This window comes from Xenopus tropicalis, chromosome 4 (assembly GCF_000004195.4).
Source record: "Xenopus tropicalis strain Nigerian chromosome 4, UCB_Xtro_10.0, whole genome shotgun sequence".
Classification (NCBI taxonomy): domain Eukaryota; kingdom Metazoa; phylum Chordata; class Amphibia; order Anura; family Pipidae; genus Xenopus; species Xenopus tropicalis.
In genome coordinates this window covers 54542927-54569365 of record NC_030680.2, presented here as the reverse complement: position 1 = coordinate 54569365, position 26439 = coordinate 54542927, and the positions used below count along the sequence as shown (strand labels likewise).

Genomic DNA, 26439 nt, shown 5'->3' with positions numbered 1-26439 from the left:
TAAAATGCCAATCTGCCTTAATCTGTCCAGTATTCTTATGCAGCTGTGTATACTTTTTGGACACACTATTATGCATCATGAGTGGCTTAAGGAGTGCTGCTGGCATGTCATTGGAAGGAAGGAGCACATTTAAAAGCCTGGGTAGTTATTAATATTGTCAAGAATGTTTAAAAAGTGACTTTGTGGCACCACTGCTAGATATTGATCATAAAACAGAACATTAAATTCATAATTCAGTGTCCCTTCCATTTCTCCTTAACACTTTCTTTGTGAGAAGACCTTGCTAAGTCACTGGTAGAGAATCTTTATCAGTCTCTCCCCTTAGCAATTCTATCAGACTCTCCCCTTACCAATATACAGTGCTCTACACTTTAATTGTATATTTTCTGTTTATGCTTTTTATTAGTTGCTTCAGTCAGATCCTACCTTTTAGATGGAAACGTGGCGAAAAGCCAGTGCTTGTTTTCAGCGATAATGTGTTAGATTTATGCAAGCTGTGTGATCAGACTTGGATCAAAGTTTTGAATGAGGTCGTAGGGTAATTTCATGCTGAGTGTCTTCCCAGCAGTTATTAAAAGTAAAGGGAACCTGCCAAATATGTAAATATCTGTTTCTTGTAATGTAGGTCACACTATTTTGCACCTTTGATCACTGAACGCTGCAGCACTTTTATGTGAATACATATTGTCTAGTGAGGTTACTTTTTAATCATTTGCTTCTATGAAAGTTTGATAGGTCGCTTTTGACTGCGCAGTTTAACTCAGACAGCTGAGTCAGACTTTTAGCATATGTCTTATTTGGTCCAGCTGTCCAGTTGCATCATTAAAAAAACCTTTTGATTCTCATAGAAACAAAGGTGGAATACAACTGTAGAACACAGCTACAGTAAATCAAGACTCCAATCTGACGGACATCTGTAATGGTAAAGCTACACCTCATTTACAGCCTCCTGAAGCCTAACCATCTGTGCACAACACTAGTTACTCAGCAGCCAAAGCAAAGCATCAATATTGTCAATAGCATCTTTAAAGCATAACGTAAACTTTGAAAGTAGGGTAGAAATGCTGCACCTGTTTTAGGTTTGTGAATCAGTCCAAGGCAATTACATCCTTTTAGCCATGAAGATCTGTGCCACTGAAGATGCCCCCTAGTAGCTGCCCATCTTCTTTTCTGCTGATTCCCATGCACATGATCTGTGCTGCTGTTGGTTACTGAGTTTAGGGACTCACAATATACAGGATAGAAATGTCACAAAAAGGCTTATTAGGAATAAATTCAGAACCTCATTGCAAGGCAGCAATTTGCATTAGAATTTATAAATAAGCCCTGAATCATCAGCTATGACAAGAAAACCTCATTTTCTGTTTGATTATTTGTGATGACCCCTAAACTTATCTTCTCATAAGCTTTATATGCTCAGTACACTGAGAAAATGTGTGTCACTATCAATCAAAACATGGCCTTTTTACATGGTCCTTACAAAACCCAATATGTCAAGCACCTGTACACAGGGTCAGACTGGGGGGTGCAGGGCCCACTGGGGCTTCAGCCTTTGGGGCCCCTGCACCCCCCAATGGACCCGCCACCTTCTTCAACCTCGAGGCACCCAACACCCTCTATCCCCCTCCCCTGAATGCTCCTAAAAGAAAATTACCTGCGGTGCATCGAGGGAGGGAGACAGCGGATCATGGGAGCACCCTGAGGGGGAACGGATCAGGGCGACCCCGTCTGACGCTGCCTGTACACAATTTTGAAGACCCTAAACGTTACTGTTAAAGGAATTCTGAAGCTTTAGGCTGGTGCAGTAAGTTCAACATATAAAATACAGCATTTCTAGCCATATTTGTTTTTATTGTTTAGTTCTCCTTTAAAACTGAGCACACAATGTGCTACCGATTAGACACACAGGAGGTCAGAAGTGTTGACCTTATTCCAGTTATGTCAGGAGCGCTCCACTTTGACTCCAAGATGGCACCACCTATGGGCGCAACATTACACTGGTGTGTAGCGCCACAGCGCAAATTGATGTCTTCAAGTAACACTTCACTGCAAAAATTTAAAATAAAAACATGCCAGAGCCCGGGTGCGTCGTAAATTGCCTTTCTGATCTGATTTACCTGTTCTGACTCTGCTGTTCTGTTCTAACTACGTTTATTGCTGCCTGCCACGATATTTTGCCTGAGTTTTGAGGTTACACTTGCTTAACCCCTTGGATACTGCGTACTGGATTTTCTGAACTCAGCTTACTCCTTGGTCCTAACTTCAACCCCAGTATGGGCCCTTGGGCCCTGACAAGTTAATGTTGTTTTGCAGTTAACATGGGGTGCAAATACAGCCTCATATGAATTGCTTGATCTGCTTAAATACCTACTATGCATACACTAAACATAATTTATTATAGCATACAAAACATTTGCATGGCTGCATACCTATTAGACTTTGCTGGCAGATTACTAGTAAAGTTGTATCTGCTCAGGTTCAGCTCTTCATTTACTTTGCATGGTGCATATACCACCGCAAGACCAGTGGGGAATGTGTACCTCCTTTATAGAACTAAAGCATTCTGCATTTGTTATATGTGGATTAATGGGGATTGACTCCCAGGAATGCTAGATAGCTTGGTTCCCTAGGAACCAAATAAAGGTAATGTTTCTTTAATCACCAATACAAAAGTACATTAAAAAGAGAACTTTTCTAACATTTTGTCCCTTCAGCTTATACCTGATTGCTATGGGTTACTGCATTAGTGCAACTTACCATCTGCATTAACAAATCAGCTTTACTAAGACCAAATGCCACATTTTTGCATTGACTTGATTAATTTAATAATATTTAGTGGCAATAAAACTATAGATTTATATCTTACAAAGTATCTATAATATGGTACTGTACCTCAGTATTTGGCACCCATTGAATAAAATGTATAACCAGAAAAGATCTCTATGTGATATGAAAGAAACAAGTTCATTTTAACTGAAGTCTCACTTTGCGTGTTTGTGTGCCGCTGTGATGTGGCAAGTCTTTCTCTCTCCATGGCAACAATGTCTGGAGAAGGGAATAAAGGGCTCGCACTGTGGGGCAGTAATTAACTGAGCAAGAACCAATATTAAACATTTCACAGAAATACCTGTGGTTAACTCATTGATTCCCAAATACAGTGCACAAGAGGACACATATTTTTTTGCAAAAACAATTGTTTCTACACAGAAGACTATTTTCCACCAAATTTCAATATTTACATATTAAACATTAATATCCATGTGCTGTTTGTTGGTAGAATGGTGCTTTTGCACTGGTTCATTTTAAAATCTCTCGCAAAATGTCCTACTGAGTTTAATATTAGTCTCCTCTATTCTTTCTCACAAGAAATAGCAAATTTTAATAAAAAGTACATTGTATTTAGAAGTACAGTATGATGATATCAATGTATTTTGTTTTAGAGCTAAACTACATAGGAGACTTTGTAGGATGGTGTTGGATCAGCAGATAGTGTCCTACAAGTCTGATGTCGTTGCATGGGTCAAAATTTAATGGGAATGATAGTAAAATACTATGTGTAAACTACATGGAAGCTCTGCCATTTGACACAACACCTGTAAGAAGGAATTGCTGCATGCTGTCTCTGTATCCGACAAGATAAAATCTAATGGTGTCTGAAAGACTTATTCTTCTCATTGAAATACATTGACTGTCAGGTGTAGGTGCATGAACAATTCCCATGTGCTTTAGTTTAGGAAAACTGATTCACACTGGTTCAAGTCAATCAGTCTGAAAATTAGATGTGTTCCATGGTAATATGAGGTGTCTGGAATGTCACGGTTTTTCGATCCATTTGTGCCGGATAAAGTTTTAGCATGTGATTTCAAATAGATTATAAAAAATAGGATGATACTTAATAAAAGATTCATAAAAAGGGATTTTTTGACTTTCTATCAAACTGCCCCCCGAAGTCATTTACCCGGGCCCGGCCCAGCTGCGTCCTCATCCCTGGCTACTACCTGTCTGCCTCAGCGTGGTCCTCGGCCCGAGCTCGTCACGTCACTGCCTCCCACTGGCCAACACTAATGACGCATCCAGCACCATTAGTGGTGGCTGGTGGGAGGCAGTGACGTGACGAGCTGGGGCCGAGCATCTGCCCTATGCAATTTCTAGCTGCAAAGATGTCGCCCCAGATAAATCTTCACTACTAATCACCATGAAATGCCTTCCAACTGGCAATAATTTGAATCACTGGTGGTAAGACATACACATCACTTAGTCACCCTACGTTTCCTTGCAAGGAAACTTTAGGTGACTTTGGAAAAACGAAGCAATGCTTATGTCTTTCCACCGGGAATTCACTTTATTGCTGGTGGAACCGTGGAAAGGCATTTTTGGGGCATTTTGCTGTAGCTGAGATTAACCACAGGTGACTAATCTTTGCGTGGGCCATCACCCTAAGGAGAGTAGCATTACTGTAGTGTGCTTAGCTTTCATTCTGGTTTATCTCTTGAAAGCTAAAAGCTCTTAAAAGCTGAAGTCACAAAAACTATGTATTTATGAAACTTACATGCAAAAAGGGGAGGTGATGTAGTGGTGGGGAGGATTTTTATATGAAAATGTTCCAGTGTGGATTACAATAGCTAACATATCTTACCTAAAGAAATTATTAGTACACTTCCCAATCCTGTACCTTTCTACCCCAGATAGGTGACCGAGTTATGGCTTTTACCAATTACAATGCATGGGCAGAGGTTGCATGCACACCTGCAGAGTTTGTCTATAAGATCCCTGACGACATGAGCTTCTCTGAAGCCGCCTCTTTCCCTATGAACTTTGTCACAGCCTACATGATGCTGTTTGAAGTGGCCAATCTCAGAGAAGGAATGTCTGTTCTGGTCCATTCTGCTGGTGGTGGAGTGGTAAGTTGTTTGACTTATTATCTATCTATGTTTTCCTAATTCAACATGTTACCATTTTATTAACCTAGTTAATGATTGAGTGGGTTAAAACAGTTCTTAACTTCTAACGAGAAGAGCAATATATTATAGATTGTTAACACTAACTATTATCCTTTTTTCTAATTCATCAGCAATGAGAATTTGTTTCCATTGGATTCATATGGCCAGAACTTTCTTGCACTGTGGGTATCCAGCAGAGATTCTTATTTAATTGTTGCAAAGTTTTGTGTATAGCAAGACTTATCATGTTGAAGAGAAACTGAAAAAATTATAATTATATAATTTGTTATGACCATCAGATTAGTTTATTTATTAGAAGTACAAACACCAGTCATTCCCACTGTAGTAAACAGCAGGACTCTATAATCCCAGAAAAGCTATATAGCCAGGCAAATCTGAGTTTAATTTACCTGACTTTACCTAAGTCGGCTGTGTATGGCAGTAAATCAATATATATCAACTCATACATTGAATTAGATTTTTTAATTGGAACACATAAAACCTGTGTATAACCTGTAAAATATATCCATACAATGGGTGCTTAGTGATTTCCTCCCAATGCCACCTTGTTGCACTCCAATGGGGTGAGGAGGGGCTGCATTGCTATATCAGAGAACACAAATGCACTCTTCTCTTCTCTGCACAAGAAGAGCAGAGTTTTTGTTTAATTTCCATTTAAAACCAAAAATTCGGCTCTTAAAGTTACCAGGAACAGGTTTTTGCCAACACTTATAACCTGTGCAGCACTGCCACCTAAAAGCGTTCTTTAAGCTGCAAAACAGTTTGACTCTACTCTTCTCTGTGGTCTCTCATATGCAATAACTAATACATATATATATATATATATATAAATATATATATATATATATATATATATATATATATATATATATATATATTATATATTTGAAGTGAAGTTTCTAGACAAAAAATGTTGCCAGTAGTGCCAAAGACACAGACAGTGACAGGAAGGCTTAGGTGTCCATTAAAAAAGTGACTTGGCATTTAATAGTTGCCTTATTCTTGAAGGGACTAATTAATGTTGTAGTAACTGGCAGGTTGATTCTGAAACAAATTTGATTCTGAAACCTCTCTATATGTATTTCCATACCATACACAATTAAGCATTTTATGACACTAAAATGTTGCAGTTATATGGTTAGTAGTGTCTAACACTGGTAGAGAGAATCAGCCAAAGAGTGTTACTCAAGAAAGCAGAAATCAGCGATCTCCTTTTGTATTGGTCTCAGTGGCACTACATTGTGCATACAGCCATCTTATAACAACCAACTTTCACCATTGCTTAAAATTAAGCAATTAGGATGATATCTAAGATGTACTGTAGCCATGCAATCCTGCACTCAACCATTTCCCTGATCCACCCTATACCCCATCTATTATTTTTTGCCTAAAGGACAAGATAAGGTAATAAATAATCAAAAAGTATTTGAAAGGCCCATATAAAAGTAAGCACTAACACTGCACCCCTGGTCTGTGTCTACACATCCCGCATCTGTGCATCAGTACCCTTGACTTTTTACACCTAGGCTAGAGTCGTATAACTTCCTTTTCTGCCCCAGACAAGAGCATGTGCAGTTGGTTGAGCTAATGCCCTGTGCATGCCTGTATTTGTTTAGGATCTTCAAGTTTAGCAATGATGCACATGCCAAAAATGATGAAATGATCAGGGTAAGTGACGCCACAAATAAACAGGTGGTGGCTGCAAGTGTATTATACTACGGATAAGTTCTAGTGCTAAATACAGGGGTATAATATTCTATTTTAAAAAATAAACACAGGTGTTTAGCTCATCATTCACAGGCCAATCTAAAGGGCATAAATATATTCTAGTACCTTTCCCTCTTCTTTAAAGGAGAAGGAAAGGCTAAGTCACTTGGGGGTGCTAAAATGTTAAGCACCCCCAAGTGACTTGAATCGCTTACCTCGTACCCCGGTCTGGTGCCCCTGTTAGGAGAAAACCGCACCAGCCCGGGGCACCTGGGGCGATTCGCTTCCTCCTTCCGCCTTCCTTTCCCCTAGACTCCGAGTCTGGCGCATGCGCAGTAGAGTGAAAAAGCCGACTTCTCTGTTAAAGTTCGGCTTTTCACTCTACTGCGCATGCGCGCGCAGTGAAGAAGGAAGGAGGAAGCGATCGCTGCTACCCCGGGCTGGTGCTGTTCTCTCCATACAGGGGCACCATCCCGGGGTAGAAGGTAAGCAATTCAAGTCACTTGGGGGTGCCTAACATTTTAGCACCTGTAAAGGACATGGAAAGCCTACATTTTCCTTCCATGTATATAAGTTGGGCACATCTCCCTGACCCAAACCACACCATTTGTATTGAATATATTCACTCTGTTCGCCAGAACCATAACATTTAAACTGGAGGACTTACTTTGATAAAAAGTCTTGCTTTGATTGTGTCCTGCAATGGTTGAACTTGTGCTTAGGAAAGGAGGTTAGGAGAACAAACAGAGTGGGCAGCTAGAGCAGAGTTTCTATGGAAACCAGTAGTGCTGTCTCTTCACTGGCTGCTATACTGGAGGGTGTGTTTGGTACCCTGATTTGAGAAGAACTGAACATGCTCAGTAGCCAACAGCCAGTAAATTCCTAAGAGGAGGATTGAGTGGGTTAGATGGGGGCTGAGTATTACTATTAACCTTTGAACAACAGGTGTGGCAGGTAGTTAAGAGGCTGTTTACTGATTACATTTTTTGTGGGGGGAGGGGGTTCCATGTCCTTTAGTACATATATTTTTAAAATGACATTTATAATATACAATAATATTAAATTATAATTATTTTCTTTTTTGGGATAACCATACTTTAATGCTCTTTAATACTGAGCTTTATTTACAGCAGAATTAATTAATATAATCATCGGTATGAAAACAAGGACTTTTTCTCTATGACATTTTTAAATTAATTAATGCAGTTCAGCGTAGACAAATCATTTTTGAACATGGCATTTTTGTTGTCATCATCAAACTAATTTTTTAGGCTTAATGAAGCTTGTTTGTGTCTCATGCAAATGAATCAGTTGGATTGAAGCAGAATAACATTATAGAGCATTAAATACAACTGCTGTTTGGTAATTATGGTTATTTATTTTACTAAAATCACATACTGATTTATGCAGTGGATACAGATTAATATAGAGAATAACTGATATTAAAACATATAAGATTTGCTTGTTCCTGTGTCCATATGACAACTAGCTACTGAAGAACTGATGTTTAGTCTTATGTTTCATTTAATGAGAGAACCATAACATCCACCCACACTTGATGCAAACTGTAACCTTTTATGTCATATATATGGGATAGCAGCAATTCTGCTAACAGATCTGTCATAATATGAGAAGCCGTTTGGAACTCCTCATCTACAGAGAATCAAATCTGTAACACTGGTAACGGAGCTAAGTTTACACTCTATGAGTCACATTCAACTTGCATTGCAAGTATTCAGTTTAATAGTTGTTCAGATGCTAGTTTCATAAAATATACTTTCATTGAACTCAGTATATGTTCTTTTTAATGCATTAGATGCTGAGAAATATAAGAAAATGTCCCATTAAAGTATGTTCTTATCTGGACATTCCATCCTTCTAAGCCTGTAGCATTTCTTTCAGATGGGAACATTTCATTCCACTGTCATCTTTTTATTCCATTTAATGATTCTTATAGAAACTGCTCTGATATTTTAAAGTCTGAATTCAGAAATATAGGAAGGCATTATCAAGTACAAATGCAGGAGAAAAAGCAATCACAGAAATTAGATACAAATGAATGGGAAGTATACAAAAAGAAATAAGTGGTTTCTTAATTTCTTGGGATGGGGATTTGGGGTCTTGTAAATGTTACAACATATTAATGGGGGTCATTTATGAGCATTGGGCAAAATTGCACCTGGGCAGTAACTCATGGCAACCAATCAGATGATTGCTTTCAGCTGGCTGGGAATATCTAACCAATGATTGGTTGCTATGGGTTACTGCCCAAGTGCAAATTTGCCCAGAGTTTATAAATGAGCCCCACGTTGTTGATAAATGAGTGTTTATTATATTCTATTTTTCTCTTTAACATTAAGTAACACAGACTACTCAGTGATCTGAGACACAGAGAGTGCATTAGCATACTAGAGTATTAGCGGTGCCAAGACTCACATGATATGCAGACTAAGACCCAGGTCCGGGATTCAGGCCACAAAAGGGGTCTGCTTGCTCAAGTTTGGGCAAGCCTAATGCTTGTGTATCTGTGACTGCTAATTCAGCCCCTTCTCTCAGCTTTTCTGCTGTTGCTCCCTTCCCCAGGGGTATGGCTTGTTCCCCTTTATGATGCCACTTTCTAATATAAAAGAGATTATAGATGGAATATAAGGAGTTGAGATTGTGGTGGTGATGATTATTCGGGAACTGGTAACGGGTTTATATATATATTTGTTTTTTTTATGCTATCTTCCCATTGCTATGGTGAATGAAAGGCAAGAGTATATAAAATGCAATTCAATTGCAAAGTAATTATCTATGCATCTGTGATTCATCTGTTTTGTTTTTTTTTTTTTAAAAAAACCCCAAATATTTTTACATAAATGCAGCTCATGCTTGTTATTGATGTAAGTGGTGTCATTGCATTTTTGAAAAGTCACAACTGGATCTTTAATATTGACAGAACTAATAATAGACTAGCTCAAATTACTGAAAGTAAGTACTTATTATAAATAAAGCCAGTGTTGGACAGGAGTATTTGAGTTCCACTGAAAACTGTCACCTCAAGGGCCCACCATGCAGAACTTCAGACAGTGTATTAGAACTTTTAGTTTAGTTGAACTGCCATATTTACAAGTTTAAATGTGATTCATAAGTTTATACAAGTATGACTGAGCTTCTTTTTTTCCCACATGATAAATGTGGCAATTCCTGTATTTCCCATGACCAAAAGTATGTCTGGAGAGTACACTTTACTTCTTGTATTGGTCTATTAATATATACACCCTGCAGTTAGACAGTGCTGAAGGATATGTTGGTGTTTAATAAATAAGTTGTAATAATAATGTTAATAAAACAAGGTCATAAAATTAACATATCTGCTGTTTAATTAAAAGGCTATTTGATGTTGTTGTGTGTTTGCTGAGACTTGAGTGGCCACATAAAATATATTAGGGCTCTAGCTCTACATTTGCTAAGAATGTCAGTGGTATGCATATTGTAGTATCCTAAGAGAAATATTAGATAAATTACTGTAAAGCTGATGCATTGGTTTGCAGAAACATAATTTCAAATGTTTTTTTGTAGAATAATAACAAGGATACATAAATCACCCATTATGATGCCCTATGACAGAGGTCCCCAACCTTTCTTACTCATGAGTGATTAGCTATTTGGTAGACTCTATTCATAATCTCAGATTACAGGAGTGTTTGTTTGGTGGTACATCATGTCTTTATGCCAGCGTTTTTCAACCACTGTTCCATGGCACACTAGTGTGCCGCGAGATGTTGCCTGGTGTGCCGTAGGCAGGGCACCAATGTACTAGGGGGGCACTGCTCTTGGCACCAATGTACTAGGGGGGCACTGCTGCTGGGCACCAATGTACTAGGGGGGCACTGCTCTTGGCACCAATGTACTAGGGGGCACTGCTGCTGGGCACCAATGTACTAGGGGGGCACTGCTCTTGGCACCAATGTACTAGGGGGGCACTGCTGCTGGGCACAGAATTAAATTTTTTAACATTTTCTAATGGTGGTGTGCCTCGTGATTTTTTTCATGAAACAAGTGTGCCTTTGCCCAAAAAAGGTTGAAAAACACTGCTTTATGCAACCAAAACTTGCCACCAAGCCAGGAATTAAAAAATAAACACCTGCTTGCTTTGGGGACACTGGGAGCAACATACAAGGGGTTGGTGATCATTGCCCTATGACATGCTTGCTCTGAGGAGGAGTAAGCAAATGAAAATTGATAGTAATGCTGCTGCCTGATTTGACATTGGGTGGATAGGGATCATGCAAAGAAGGCTATGTAATATTACTTCTGAGGTCCCAGAAAGCCTTAAACCATTGGCAGTTGTCTGAGCTGTACTTTCTCAATGTTGCAAGATGGCTGGACTAAACATTTGGCTCAAATGGCTTAATATGTCCCACAGTATGGCTCCATTTTTTTTTAGCACAGATAGAAAACAAATATAAAGAAAAGTATCTGCATAAACATGGCAGTTTGATCACAATATTCTATTCTCTAACATAGGTGACGTTAATGTTGTGGCACCATTTATTCACATAACCCCATTGCCACCACTGCTTTCTGAAATATTAAAGGAGAAGCAAAGGCTAAGTCACTTGGGGGTGCCAAAATGTTAGGCACCCCCAAGTGACTTAGATCGCTTACCTTTTACCCTGGGCTGGTGCCCCTGTACGGAGAGAACAGCACCAGCCCGCGGTAGCAGCGAGCGCTTCCTCCTTCCTTTTCGCTTGCGCCCGCATGCGCAGTAGAGTGAAAAGCCCAACTTAAACATTAAAGTCGGCTTTTCACTCTACTGCGCATGCGCCGGCCGACGGATTTCGCCGGCAGAAGAGAAAGGAAGGAGGAAGCGCTTCCTACAGGTACCCTGGGCTGATGCTTTTTTCTCCTAACAGGGGCACCAGCCCAGGGTACAAGGTAAGCGATCTAAATCACTTGGGGGTGCCTAACATTTTGGCACCCCCAAGTGACTTAGCCTTTCCTTCCCCTTTAAACAAGTTTGAAAAGGCCACAACCACTTATTAAAAAGTTAACATAAAATAACATTCTATATTTAACTTCAACATAGTTATCATCAAGATAAAAACGTCTGTTCAGTTAACCCTATTAGTGTCTAAAGGCTTCTTTTGTGAAAATCAAGTTTCGCACCCGAGGCTAGCCCCCTTAAAGTGATACTGACACTTAAAAACTACTGTTCAAAATTTTAATGTACATTTAAAGTTACCTGTAGGTCATGTTGGCTGTTGATAGATTCGCTGATAGAGCTGCTTTTTTAAGTAATTGTTCCATGAAGTTTTTAAACCTGACTGTTTTGCTGACCTGACTGTCCCTTCCCAACCGTCAGTTATAGCTTCTAAAGCTAATGGACTGCTGCACAAATATGTCCGCCCCCTCATAGAGGAACATCTGTTAGGTAATGTAAAAGCACTAGGCAAATACGTTTAAGGCAAAATTATAAATAGTTAAAAAAAACAATGTTATGAAATAATGGTTTAATTACTGGTGTCAGTGTCTCTTTAAGGCCACTCCCCCTATAACACCGGCATCTATTCTAAACCACTAGCCTCAGCCCTAATCATCAGTCTGCTACCGTGCATAGAAGGATCCCATCTGGCTGCAGGGCCGGAACTAGGGGTAGGCAGAAGAGGCAGCTGCCTAGGGCACAACAATTGAGGGGCACCAGGCAGGAGCCTCTCCTGCCTACCCCTAGTGCTACTTTGTCATTGCCTCCGCCGCTTGTCATTAGCGGCGGAGGCAATGACCGATCTAATGGCCCGCCCCTGACTGGCTGTGACTGCCCCAATTTAGCCATTATTTGATGTCCCTCCTAAATACTGTCAGGAGCTGCTAAGGTAAAACTTGTTCCAACCCAATGTTAACTTCCACGCTCTTCCCTCCCCGATCAAATCAGTAACAGGACCACATTGTCCATACTCCATCTGTATCTAACCCAGCTAGGGGCTTCCCCTCCTACCTTATGTCATGGATCTGCCCCTTAACATATTCTGGTCCCAACTTTATGGAAATCACACAGAGCTTCTGTTTAGACTAAGATTATCTTGCCAGAGACTTGAATATCAAACCCTTGCCACTAGTCTGCTACCTTTGTAGATACTTGGAGGTAGCCATATTCTCTTGGAACTGCTGTTAGGATCCCATATATATTCACAGGCTGTGGGTGAAGATGGGTCAGTGAGCTCCTGCCTCCATTAGTAAATAGCTCAGGCATCTGTGATATGGGTGAAAATATAGAAAGTCACTCATTTTGTTCTGAGCACTTCCTGGGAACTTGAGACCTCTGTATATAACAAGAATGCATGCAATCAAATACCATTCTTCTGAGTATGTATTAATGGTGAGAAAGGTCATTATTTTTCTTATTTCAGGGACAAGCAGTGGCACAGCTCTGTTCCACCATTCCCAATGTAAGAGTTTTTGGGACTGCTTCATCCTTTAAACATGAGGCTATTAAGAATTCTCTCACTCATCTTTTTGACAGAAATGCAGATTATGTCCAGGAAGTTAAAAGGTAGATGTGTATTTTTTTTAATGATGTCTTTTGATGTGTATGTTTCTCTGAAAATGTTTTGCTAATTGTACAGTGTTAAAGGGTAAATCCACACAAATAATGAAATCATGCATCTCTGAAGCAGCGTGACATGGTGCCCGCTAAGCCTGTTGCACTACTCTGCTTTACAGAACAAAGATAAGGAAACGGGGACATTAAATGGGGACTAACGCGTATGGTTTGGATTAAGGGGAAGGAGGGCTTTGGAGGGGAGACTGTGTTATTACTAGGGGTTTCATTCTTCTTTTAGTGTCGTTCCTGGGAGATGCTTTGAAAAAAAGTTATTTTTGATAACAATGTATTGTTATATAGAATATTACATTTATTATAAATAATGAAACACCTTGCAATTCACTTATTATTATCCTTTATTTGTTTAGCGCTGACATATTACACAATGCTTTTACATCATTCCGTGCCCAGTGGGGCTTAGTGTAAAGCAGCCACACTCAGATGTAAAAAGTGTTAGGGAGCCACACAAGCATGAAACAAGTTTCTTGTGGATTCCAAATAAGGACCGTGATTGGCTATTTAGTAGTCCCATGAGGACTGTTAGCTTGCAGGAGGCTCTGCTTGAAGTAAAACTGTGTCTCTGTGTTTCCAAAACTTGCCTCCAAGCTAGAAATGTAAAAATGGGCACCAACTTTCAGGCCACTGGGAACAACCTTTAAGGGGGTGGTGAGCACTGGTTGGGTATCACTGGTCTAAGGTCACACACACATGACGGTCAGTTTCCTCAGGAGTCAGTTAACAAACTGCAGAGCTGATGAACAAAAATTTAAATAACTAAAAACCTACAAATAATAAAAAATGAAGACCAATTGCAGATGCTCTAAGAATATTACTTTCTACATCGTACTTAAAGTTAACACAGAGGTGAATAAACCCTTTAAGAATGCCATTAAAATCCAGTCAGTTGCAGAAAGTAAAATTCTATAGTATTTGCTGATATTATTTACTTACTATCACAGTGGAATGACCTGCTTCCTGCTTCTTTCTGCTTTACAGAATTTCTCCTGATGGAGTAGACATTGTTCTAGACTGTTTATGTGGTGAAAACACTGGAAAAGGCATTGGTCTCCTTAAACCACTGGGAACATATATATTATATGGTGAGTTCTTCGTCATAATTTGCAGTAGAAATTGTTGTTTCCTGCTTTTAGTATAATGCCTTGTGAACCCAGGGTTCCATTTCTCTGTCAGATCCTTGGGACCTGCTAGAAGTTGCAGTGACTATATGTATTCAGCCAACACATGAAGTGACATGCTAATTATCTGAGGGTTATTTTTTTGACTTTGGGTTCATGATATTTAACCTCTCTAGCACCTATCCTCCAATGGGAGAATGACTATTTAGCTTGTTCTTTTTCATCTTTTCCAAACTTGTGGAATTAATATATAAGTATAGCAATGTTTACAAGCTACAAATGACATTTTGGTAAAATGACAACTACCAAAAATAATTGTCCTGCAACATTTAAACCACTAGCTTTACTTACAGAAAGAATGCCAAATTTTTGATTATTTTTGTGTTTTAGGCTCATCCAATATGGTAACTGGAGAAACTAAAAGCTTCTTCAGTTTTGCTAAATCGGTAAGACTTCATATTTCTTAACTGCAATATATGTTATTTAGTTTTTTATTGTCTTAGCACACAGTAACACTTTTAAAGGCACAAATTGTTTGTCTTCTGTTTTGGCTTGTGTTATAGAAATATAAAGTGAAGAATCAATGACTGTATTATAATTGCAAGATTTTTTCTCGTTTCTGTAAAGGTGCCTTGTCTTTTCTTTTATCATGCTTCTACTTCTCACCAAAGCTTTTCTCTGAAAGAGAGCAGATTTGGGTGTCATTGGCCTCAGGGGCTCCTAGTAACCTGGAGAGATCAGTCTAGACATCACTAGTACACTTAACAGACCTACAGTAGTAACAGACCAGTGGTCAGGGCAGGTAGCTAACAAATTTAAGTTCAAAATCCAGGTTAATGCAGAAAGGCAAAGAAAGGTCCAGGGACAGGCAAAGCTGGCTTTGTGTGATGGCTATGGCATGAAAATTCCTAAGTGAGTCCTAATAAGGGGAAAGGCCACCCAACTCTTCAGTGTTTGATTCTTAAAAAAGGGAGAGAATCAAATATGTCTGGCAAGTAAATTAATTTCTCTTCACTGACATGCTTAAGCAAAGAAAATTAGATTTTTGCGAAGAAACAATCTATTCTTCAGAAAAAAAATTACGTTCTCAAGATGTTATCTCTTCCTCATTAAATCATATAAATAAACCTAAAGCATACAAGTATTGTAACAGGTGCCTGAGCTTCTTTCCATTCATTTCTGTCATGGTTGATGCCTGAGGGCAGAGCTCCCAGCAGTAGAATAATGGTACAAGTAAGCCGATGTAGTGTTTTTCACAGAGGTGCCAGTGTCGATTGCAGTCTAGTAAATTACATGAAAGAAATGTATTACTATGAGATGGAAAGAACCAAACCCCCTACAAAGATCCTTCTGGATAAAGATAGTAAACCAAGCCCTACTGCAGATGTTGCTGCCTGGATAATGTCAAGGAAGTGGTAGGGGGTGCTAAGGAGGATAAACCCTTCAGGCGAGGACTGACACTGTGCCAACAGATTAGGCATCCACCGAAAGGAGAGACAGGAATGCAGGAACAGGATGAGGAGTGCGAGGATCCAGGATCAGGAAGGAGTGTGCAGGGCGGAGAGGATGCAGGATCTGGAACAGTCAGGAGTGAGGTCATAGCAGGCGAAGATTCTGGGACAAAGCAGGATAGTGTGAGTGTAGACTCACACTGGACGGAGTGGACAGAGATTATGGCAGGAGAGGACGGAGTGGGTGAAGATTAGGACAGGGCAAAGACTAGGACAGGACAGAGCGGGCAAAGACTAGGACAGAACAAATAGAGTGGGCGAAGACTCTGGAGCAAGGAACAACAATGGAACAAAAACAGAATAGGAACAAGAACAGTAGCAGGGCACAAACAAGAACAATAGCAGGACACAAACAAGAACAGGAGCAGGACACAAACAAGAACAGGAGCAGATTAAGAGGGAGAGTGAGAGCAGGAACCAAGAGCTAGAGGCAAGCATCAGTGCTCATGTGAATAGGCCAATTCTCAGGTGCAGAATATGAGGAGGGTTGGGCTTATATAGGGCAGGGTCAGCCACCAATAAGGATGCATTAACTCTATCCCCCCCGTACATACCCTCTGATCCGAAGGTGTATACCCACAAAGGAAAATCCCTCCTGACAATGAAAACCTTAATGCTGATTGCTTAAAAGCTTTGCTTCTAAAAAAAAAATGTATTGCTATGTACTTTTAATTTGCTCTAAAATTGTTAAAAAAAAAAGTAAATTACATGACTATTGGTACTGTAGGCATGGCAGAAACAATGTCATTGAGTATGAGAGAGTATGTACTGGGAAGATTTGGTATTCAAGACGTCTGCAATAATTCTGTTAATCAAGAGATCAATATGAATTCTGCCTCTCATAAATCTATTTTTTTTTAATATTGTGATATTTTAATGTCATTAGCATTTTGTATGCAAACAGTTATAATGAACCTAAACTTCTTTGCCACATTACACATATAATGTATGTATATTCTTCTTCTGAGTTTATGGGAGTGGATAAATTTGTGTCTCAGGAACAGAGCACTTGGAAGTGCAATTTCTTGGTCTTTTATACTTGTAGCAACTGATAAAATTATAACAGAATGCAGAACTACTAATAGGATGCGGGGATATATACAGGGATTCATTTTTGAATGCAAGTGCAGTATGGAAAGTACAATTTCAGATGCAAATTCCCATTTTTTTACCCATAATGCAGGTTTTTCCCCATAATTTCAGTGTAATTGCAGCCATGATCCAAGTTGTTTCCACTACAGTTGCACGTATTGGATTGAAACAGACACAATTGCATTTTTACACATCAGATTCACTAGGCTTAAGTCTAGTGAACCTATTGAACTCTGGGGCTACCTCCAGATGCAGGATTGCAGTCGCTAGGGTCCTTTAGCTGCGATTAATTTATCAGAAGAGGCAGCATGGATATGTTGGCAACCATTTAGAATTGCAGGAGCATGTTTGTCCCTGGATACCTTATGTAATTGCATCAATATGTGCTGTCCACCCCTTCCTTTTTAGAGTACTTGCATTTGCAGGTGTGTTATTAAGTGAACCATTTTGTGTTTATCTCCAGGTTGCAAAATTTACTAGCTGTGTTAGCTTCTCCAAGAAACAACAGTAACCAATGGGAATAACCATGATTATATTTTTATTGTACTGAGTAGCTTTCTGTGTTAATGTATTTGCATAAATACATGAGTTGACACAACTGTGCTGTATTGTAATTGGTAAAATGCACCACAATTTCTTTAATATTTAATATTTTCTAACATTGCAAAAGACATACAGCTAAAGATAAACATTTAGCACAACTTGAAAAACAAGAAGTTTATAAGCCAGCACCGTGGAAAACTACTGCAATGTGCATGAATGGGCTAATGTTTATTGAGTTTTATAGGTCCCTTGTTACGTTCAGCCATCTCTCTTGGGTGGAAATTTTGCAGTTAATAGAGGGAAACGTGTAAACAGCAGAACTGTAGTGCAAAGGATTCTTTCTTTGCAGTCTCAGCTTTAACACTTGAACTCTTTTCATTACAGAGGAGAAAATACAAATGTTGACTTTGTGATATTGCCCCAAAGATATCAGTTGTACCTCAATCACTGAATTCTGCAAAACATTGTCCAAGTTTGTTTCTAATTAAAATCATGCATATGTATTCACAAGTCTTTTACATCTTTACATTTTGACAGTGGTGGCAAGTGGAAAAAGTGAATCCCATCAAGTTGTATGAAGAAAATAAAGTAATGGCTGGCTTCTCACTCCTAAACCTGCTTTTCAAACAAGGTCGTGCTGGAGTTATAAAGGGGGTGGTAGATAAACTTCTTGCACTGTATAACCAGAAGAAAATTAAGCCTTTGGTTGATTCATTATGGGCGTTGGAAGAGGTAGGAAAACTTTCCTCCACATTAGCAGTTGGAACTATTGAATGTGGCACCAAAGAGACTACATTCCTTATGCAATTAATGGTTTTAATTAAGAAACCCTGTATAGTTGATATAGCTATCACCAGTGAGACAGACTTGACACTGGTTTGCCTAGCATTTGCATGAATATTCAATAAGCACATCAATTGCCTGTTCAGACAGTTTTACATTCTAGTCTTGCAGCTACAGGGAATAAACAGCAGCTTTACTCTAGATGTGATGCTTTGTAGCCCCAGAGGGTGTAAGTACAAAGTAAATGTGTGTTCAGTATGGATTGGAATATTTATTACAAAGGAATATGGGGGTGTTGTAAGTCTCGAAGTTTGTACTAGGTCTGGTAACACACAGCAACCTGATGTTTGCTTTCTAAGAACAGACCAGTATATTCTACTTGTTGGTTGGTTGCTATTAGCTATGAAGGCCTGGTGCAAATTGGAAATGAATAGGGCCAGTTATAAAGCCACTTCACGGAAATGCAGCTGTAAACATCTGAGAGTAAGAGCCATTAGTGGCAGAGCACACGTTATATTTCAGGATAGATATACAGTATTTCAAGGATTGAAGCAGTAACTAACAAACTGTTTAATCGGACATGCCAGAGTATAGTTCATACTACCAGTGTTACTTGTAAAAGCCTGACTGTATTATTTAAATAAATAATATTTATACTGTTTTTCTGTTAATAAAAAACAAAAAATAATCAGAACAATTAAGAAATATTACAACATAGGACTGTTCTTTGCTAAACCTGGCAAATGTGCTGTCTTTGTTATTGCTGTCACATAGAGAAGGAATAAAAGAAAATTTAACCCACAGAGAGAAAAATGCAGAGTTATGCAACAGTCTCAGATTATCACAATGCTCTTTTATTTAGCATATAAACAATAAACCGAAACTGTCCATATCATAATACTGAAAACCTCTGCACTAAACTCCAGTGTACTATTAAAGTTATAGCTGCATTTGTTATATTATAATATTTAATGCTGTTTATAATTTAACAGGGTAAATTAAATCCTGTTAGAATTACCATTAATCAGTACAAACACATTGTAGTTAAGCCATGTTCATTTATGTAGCACTTAATTTACCTCCTTGTGTTTTCCACTATATCTAGTAGGTGAAACATTGCCTACCCTTATTTGCTTTTACCCAGCTAACCTATTTCCAGTCCTGGATGGGACTGTTAAATACATAAAAACAGAAAATGACTCATGATCAGCTAAAGCTATTGAACCAAAGAGAATGGAATTAGCAGTCTAAAACTGCGTATAGCTCAGAAATTGCTTAAAATAGAACATCAATTGACACTGCAATAGTGCAGTCAGAAGCACTCTGACTACATTTACAATTTTTGGGCTTTAGATTTCCTTTAATAGCTGTTCAGAATTTGTTTTCTGTGACTTGGGAGTTCTGCACTGGATGACAAACCTTTTTTTTCTTTCCCCCCAGGTTAAAGAAGCAATGCAGAGAATCCATGATAGAGGGAATATTGGAAAACTTATCCTGGATGTTGAAAAAGCTCCAACCCCTTTGGTTAGTTTCCAAAGAGATACATTTATTATACATTAGAAGCTAGTAAAGTACCTTTTGCAGGTTTTATAGTTCATTCATAATTATATTTTGTATGTAAGAGATAAGTATAATTGATGGGTCTGCAACTCACCATAACCCTCCTTCGTAGATATTGTTGCCAAAAAGGAATTTAACATGCTGTTGACCCTTAATATTGTGGATCCTATGGAGCAAATACTATGGACTTGTGTTACAAAGAGGCATTTAACATTTGCATTTCTTAGTCCATTTTCCACAGCTACAGGCCCCATACAGTCACTGGTAAAGTTGCCAAGCATACAAGAACAGAACTGTGTATATCAGTGTCTGAGGCACATGCCAGCATTCAGCTATGGTTTGTTAAATGAGTGCTCAAATGCATCACAGCACATCAAACCCAAAAATAATCTGTGCATTGCCTGTGAGTATTAGCAACCAAGAAGCTCATTCACTTGTTAATAATATCACTTCAACCATGCCCCAAATAACTATAGAATCCTTTCCAACTTTTGAATGATCCTTATGCTCCTCCTGTTCCAAGTATTCTATAAATCAGTCTCATAATTAAACATATGTTTCCTGCTTTTTACCTCCTGCATAATTTCCTTTTACTTATGCCATATCAAATTTCAACTCAGTCCTCAATGAATATCTTTACAAGGCCCAATCAGGTATTTATTGGCATGGGATCATTTTTGCCAACTCAATTAACAGTGGCTAAATCTTTTTTACTATGGGAACCTTGGGTTATAAATGTATTCAATTTAATTCTCTATCCACCACATTCTATAAACACTTGTCCAAAATCCATTTGATTCTAGGAGCTGCAGTTCAGCAATTACTGCATTATAAAACGAGAGTAGAGTGGGTTTACAGTAGGTCTTTGCAAAACAAAGTACAGTTTGTACACTCACACAAACCGCCTGTGTTGCAAAGAAACCAATGTAGATGTGTTTATAGAAAATCCATCTCAGAACATGTTTGAGCATTGATGACTCAGGATGTTGTCATTGTGCTACAGGGCCACCATCTGTTCCTTGCAGCACAGACACAGAAGCTTTTTCTTCCCAAATGAGATGGCCAGGAGTAATTTACCAAAAACATTAGCCAATATGCTTGAGAAGAAATGTTTTGTGCACAGCCTTTTAGAAAAACACTGTGCATTTAGTGTTCTTCTAATAAGCTAAAATTATCCTTGATTATTTATGTCTAAATCTTAAAAGACGTAAGTTAATCTATACATAGCAGAGAACAAGATTTTATGCAAATATTATAGAAACTAGGGCACAGCAGTAACATACTGTACTTTTTCAAAATAAGAATAGAAATGAAAGCTAAGTTCTCAGTACTTTTATTATATATAACAGATTTTTAATAACAAGCCTACACATATTTTTGTATTTAAAGGAGAATGCAAGTCAAAATTTAAAAAGCATACTGCCTAATAGTCCTCCTATTGTTTAGTAAAAACGCCAAGCTTTTGACTCACCTAATCAAATATTTACTCAAATATTTACACTTACTTCACATTTTCTAGAAAAAGCATCCATCTCTAAAAAGGTATTCTCCCTTCCTTTCCCTCCTTGCTTCATACTGCACATGTGTTTCATTCCCTCCCCCCCCCTCCCCTCTGCCAGATCCGCTTCTGATTGGCTGGTGGGCATGTGTAGCTCAGAATAGGAGACAGGATCAAGTTACACACATGCTCAGAGAATAGGAAGGCTGCCGCTGGCACCTACAGGAAGGGGAGAGAGATTTCAGTGATGTCACTGTAGTCTTCACACTGCTGTAGGCTGCCAGCACCATATCTCAGAGAAGCAAGCAGGGATCTGGGAATTTAGATATGCAGTAAGTACTTAAAAAGAATGCCTTTAGACTTACTTTTAATTTATATTAACCTTTCATTGTCCTTTAACTTTTATTTTGCATAGGCAGAGTGAATTTATGTAAGTGACTGTTATTATCCTATAAAGTCTTGTGTGGGAGCTCTGTTTTCGTCTAAGGAGGGCATTTACGAACCCACAACTTTTTTGTGTCTGGTTTTTTGACGCCTAAAAAGTCACAAACCCTAAAAAAGTCACAGGAAAAAAAGCTGCGATTTTGACATGATTTCTTTATGTGTTTTTTCCGTGACAATTTCGAATCTGGAAACTCTCCATATAAAACCTGTCAAGGTCATGTAGAAGTCAATGGCAGATGCAACAATTCCAAAAAGTTGCGGTTATCGTGTGACAAGTCTTATTCATAGTTTTAAAAATAATAAATAAAACCAGATTAATTTGAGTTTTAGTAAATCTGCCCCTTAGTGTCCCAAAACTCAGTCAGTGAATTGGGTCCCTTGTTTTGCTTACTTGAAATATGGCTTGACCCACTCGGGTAGGCCAGTAAGTGGTATGTTTGATATCACTATGCATATCTTGTATGGTTTGATTGGCTGGTTTATCCATGATGTTAAGGTTAGTTTAGATGTCCTCAACAGGGGTATTTGTGTATTTTTTTTATTCTTTGACATTAATAAGTTGCAAATATATACATAGAGAGTATATTATTATAATTTTTATGTAACATATAGAGAACTGTAAAAAGTGATATGGTGAAAATGTGAGCTTGACAGGCAATTAAAAAAGCATTACAAAAGTCATATGGGTCTATGTGCAAATAACAGTAATAACCCCCTATTTTATTGCCCATAAATGCTTATTTCCGCTTACACTTTTTATTAATCCCACAGTATTACTTCTCTGAATAAATGTCTTTTATGCACTAAAGGTAGCAATAATAAATATTACACGGGTCAAAAAAATTTCATTACAGTAATGATGCTTCATTGTTATTTGTATATGACAATAAACTTGAAACTTGAAACTTGGTAAGGTCACTTAACTGCTGGCTGGAGAGTACTTCCTTTTAGTCTAATTACTCCTTATATATTTTCCTGTTATCTTGTGAGAAGAGGGTTTTGAGTTCTAATTTATCTTAAAAACTGTATTATGTTGATGTTATGTTATATTTTTAGCTTGTTTACTTTGAAAACTTTATAAACATAATTTGAAAACAAACAGAAGGCTATGGTTTTGGCCCATTCATAGGCCAGTTGGCTGTGGACTGCAGCGAGTCACCCCAAAACATGGCATTAACTACATTTAGGTAATAATTTCTGGTCTGGGGCTATTCCCTATTTGTCCCACTGCAACTGTCAGCTGGCATCAGAACTTTTATAAACAATGTGGGGTTCAAAGGAAATGCACTACTAGACACACCTGGGTGTAAAAAAAAACCCTGCTGCATTTTATTTTATGTGTGGGTCTACCGAGCTCACAATAAAGTAGTAGTATCAGCAGCAGTGAGCGAGTGTCACTGGGAGGCTGCATCCTAAACAGTTCCCAAAATAGTGCCTCTGATAACATTTGCAGTGTGTTTGCAATGTATTAGTAAGAGAATTCAAAGGTCAAAACTCACTTAAAGTGCCTTGCCATCAAATGCAATGCCATCTAGTTATTTATATAAGTTGCTGGAAAATCTAAATCTATTGTATCCTGCCATAAATACATGCTAATAATAATCCTGACTATATAACTAGAATAACCCTCAAAAACCAAGGCAGGTCTGCAGTTTGATGCTAGAAAATAAGGAGAGGCAGTCATATAAATGCCAGGAAATAAGCTAGTTCTTGCAGACATTGTGAGGAAAGAAACAAAGTAGTTTCTTATTCAATAACTACACAAAATGGCACTTATCAGCATTCCTTTAGATTGGTAAGATGAATCTTTAAAAATTTATACTTTATATCAGTGTAATAACAAGACCTTACTATCCCACAGAAATATATAGCATTTGCTGGTGTACTGTTTAAACCATATATATCTCTTTGAATACAGTTTGGGTACCAGAAGTTTTGGTAACCCATAGCAAGCAGAGTAATTTGTTTTCATGGTATAAATGCTTTTCATTTGTCATTTCCTATATTTCTTTGCTTCTAGATGGCCAATGACAGTACAGAAACCAGTGAAGCAGGAGAAGAAGAAGAAGACCATGAAGGAGACACTGAGAACAAGGAACGCATGCCTTTCATCCAGTGAGGATATCCTGAGAAAGTCTTATGGCAATTTATGAATCTGGAAACTCTACTCTGTGCATCATTGAACAAACCTGCTGTAGTACAGTGTGTGTTGTATTTGTCTGCAGTCAGCTGAGCTCTAAGCTGTTGAACAATGTTGTTTTTGATGTGGCAGTAAATGTCTAGTTGGCAGCCTTTAGTGGGGCTAGCATAGCATGGAATAGGCTTATAGAGTTGTTCCTGTGAACATCCACTCTCTGGATTCTCAAATCCTCTGCAGCCAAAGGCCCTAAGAACCAAAACAATTAATACGAAAATTCCAGAGGTTTAGCCACTGTGGTAGCAAAAGCTAATGGCTGATACTGGTGGCTTACATTCCAACTAAATGTTGCCAATAAGCAGAACTGCCGATATAACTAAGTGCCAATCCCTGTTCAGTATTAATGTGTTTCATATTGTGACCAATAACCACCCATTCCACCCACTTCTTAGCCCAAATTAGTTAACCAATTTGGTGCTTTAAAAAGAAAGTCCTGTTTGTGTTCTGAATTGCTTAATCTAATTAAGAGCCTTACCATTTTTTTTTTAAATCTAATTGGATTATTACAGTTTGTAAACCATAATTCCACTAGAAGACAGGAGAATGAGTGTTAATTTGTATTACCAAGTTCAGTATCCTTGTTATAACTAACAACATAAATCAAACGTTGGGGGATTTTTGTACCAATTAACTGCCCACTGCTTCCACATGAGAAAATACCTCATTTCATAGAATTAGCAGGCAGCAGAGTTATTTCAAAGCTATATTAATTATATTTAGTATCAACACTGAGTCAGCTTAAATTACGTTAATCAGGGACTAAATGGAACCGATGGTGTTTTAGCTCTGTATTATCCTAGATAAGAAAGTGCTAGATAGAAGAGGAACCATAATAAACAAAACAAAACTACATAAATATGGTAAATTATCTAAATATTACACAGAAAAGGTAACCCTAGTCTTTATATAATTGGGCTGATATATGAAACTATATAAAAATACTACTGATATATGAAACTATATAAAAATACTACAAAAAACTACAAAAATTTTGCACCAAGTGTTGTACCACAAAGCAAACAATGATATGTTTGTGTCCCAAAAGCTGACTAGTAAATACTTGCTGAGCCCTGCTATAGGTTACTAGGTCTGATGCAAAAAAAAAAAACTAAGCTTAATGGTGAGGTTTTTATCAAAGGGAAAATACAAATAAAAAGCTCACTCCCCTCCCCCCATCCCCACTAGAATACATTCAGTTCATCAGGAAAAGGACAAGAGAAGACCACCAAATAACTGCTTCAAAATATTGGGTAGTTTGGTAAAACAGTATACACAAGTACCCTAGCCTACCTTTTCCTGTTAAAGCCGTAAATAAGACAACACTCAAATGCTCAGGGGTTTAGTAAAGTCACCAACACCATTTATACTACAATCATTGGAACAAAATCAGTGTCTTTTAATTACTACATCTTATAACTTGTCATAGAATAGTACTACAGCCTTAAGTCACTGTCACTCCCAGAAGAAACCATTTGTGCCCAACAGTATGGCTTGTATCACATATATTACAAAAATAAGTAAAGACAAGGAATCTTGTGAAATCAAATATGTTTGTTGTGGAGTATGGGATTGTTAAGAGTTTATAATCATGATTCCAACATGTTTGCACTACATCCAGTTATAACTAATGGGATATATTGGGGTGTGGGTGTTAATAGTCTAAGCAGAGAGAAATCTCTCAAATTCTCAAAATATTTGGGAATGTGTATTTATGATCTAAAGTACCAAATTTTTAGCACTAATACCAAATGTATTTCAACCGCACAGTATTAATTATTCTGTAAAACTCTGCTAAGTCCATATGATAGCTCCATAGGTGAAGACCACTAAAACACAATGGAGTAAATATTGCTTCATAATACTTTGTAAAGAATATGAATTCCGTAGAAATCCACAGAACATAACCAGTGTGTTGTAATGCTGGTGTGGTGAAGCCATTTTCAGAGCCTGACCTTACTTTTCAGACAGAGTAAGTCTAAAAGTATGTCCACTATTTTCATTACACTGGATTCTTTTCACTAGCTGTTTTCTCTGTTTGCCTTAATTCTTTCTATATTACTTAATCTGCAACTGAAGCCAACGTGAAATAGAGTGAGACATTGTTTGATTGTCTTTGTTGCTATAGAGCTTTTGTTATCTTGTGCCTACAAAACTGTTTACATGAAAAAATAACATATATAAAATGATCAGCATAGCATTGTACCGTTGTATGTTAAGTTCTTATAAGTTATGATTATTATTTTTGTTTTGGGCTTCTGAACTCTTTTTAAAACAAGGCCTTTTGAGAGTGAGGGGGCGTTGGTGATTGGGGGGCGCCAGGCAGGAACCTTTCCTGCCTACCTCTAGCCCGCACTCCCTTCTCTTGCCCCCGCCGGTTGTCATTACACAGTGGGGGCGAGGTTGCTGACCGGGTTGCCTAGG

General features: G+C 38.2%; 1 protein-coding gene across 1 annotated transcript in view; it reads left to right on the top strand.

The window, feature by feature from the left end:
• The window catches only part of vat1l (vesicle amine transport 1-like), a 39268-nt gene extending 13055 nt beyond the window's left edge, over positions 1 to 26213 (top strand). Inside the window, 7 exon segments of the mRNA NM_001079278.1 lie at positions 4686 to 4901; positions 13061 to 13203; positions 14251 to 14354; positions 14781 to 14836; positions 18074 to 18268; positions 19760 to 19843; positions 23842 to 26213. Coding sequence (NP_001072746.1) covers positions 4686 to 4901; positions 13061 to 13203; positions 14251 to 14354; positions 14781 to 14836; positions 18074 to 18268; positions 19760 to 19843; positions 23842 to 23940 — 897 coding nt within the window. The 3' untranslated portion in view covers positions 23941 to 26213.
• The last annotated feature ends 226 nt before the right edge of the window (positions 26214 to 26439 follow it).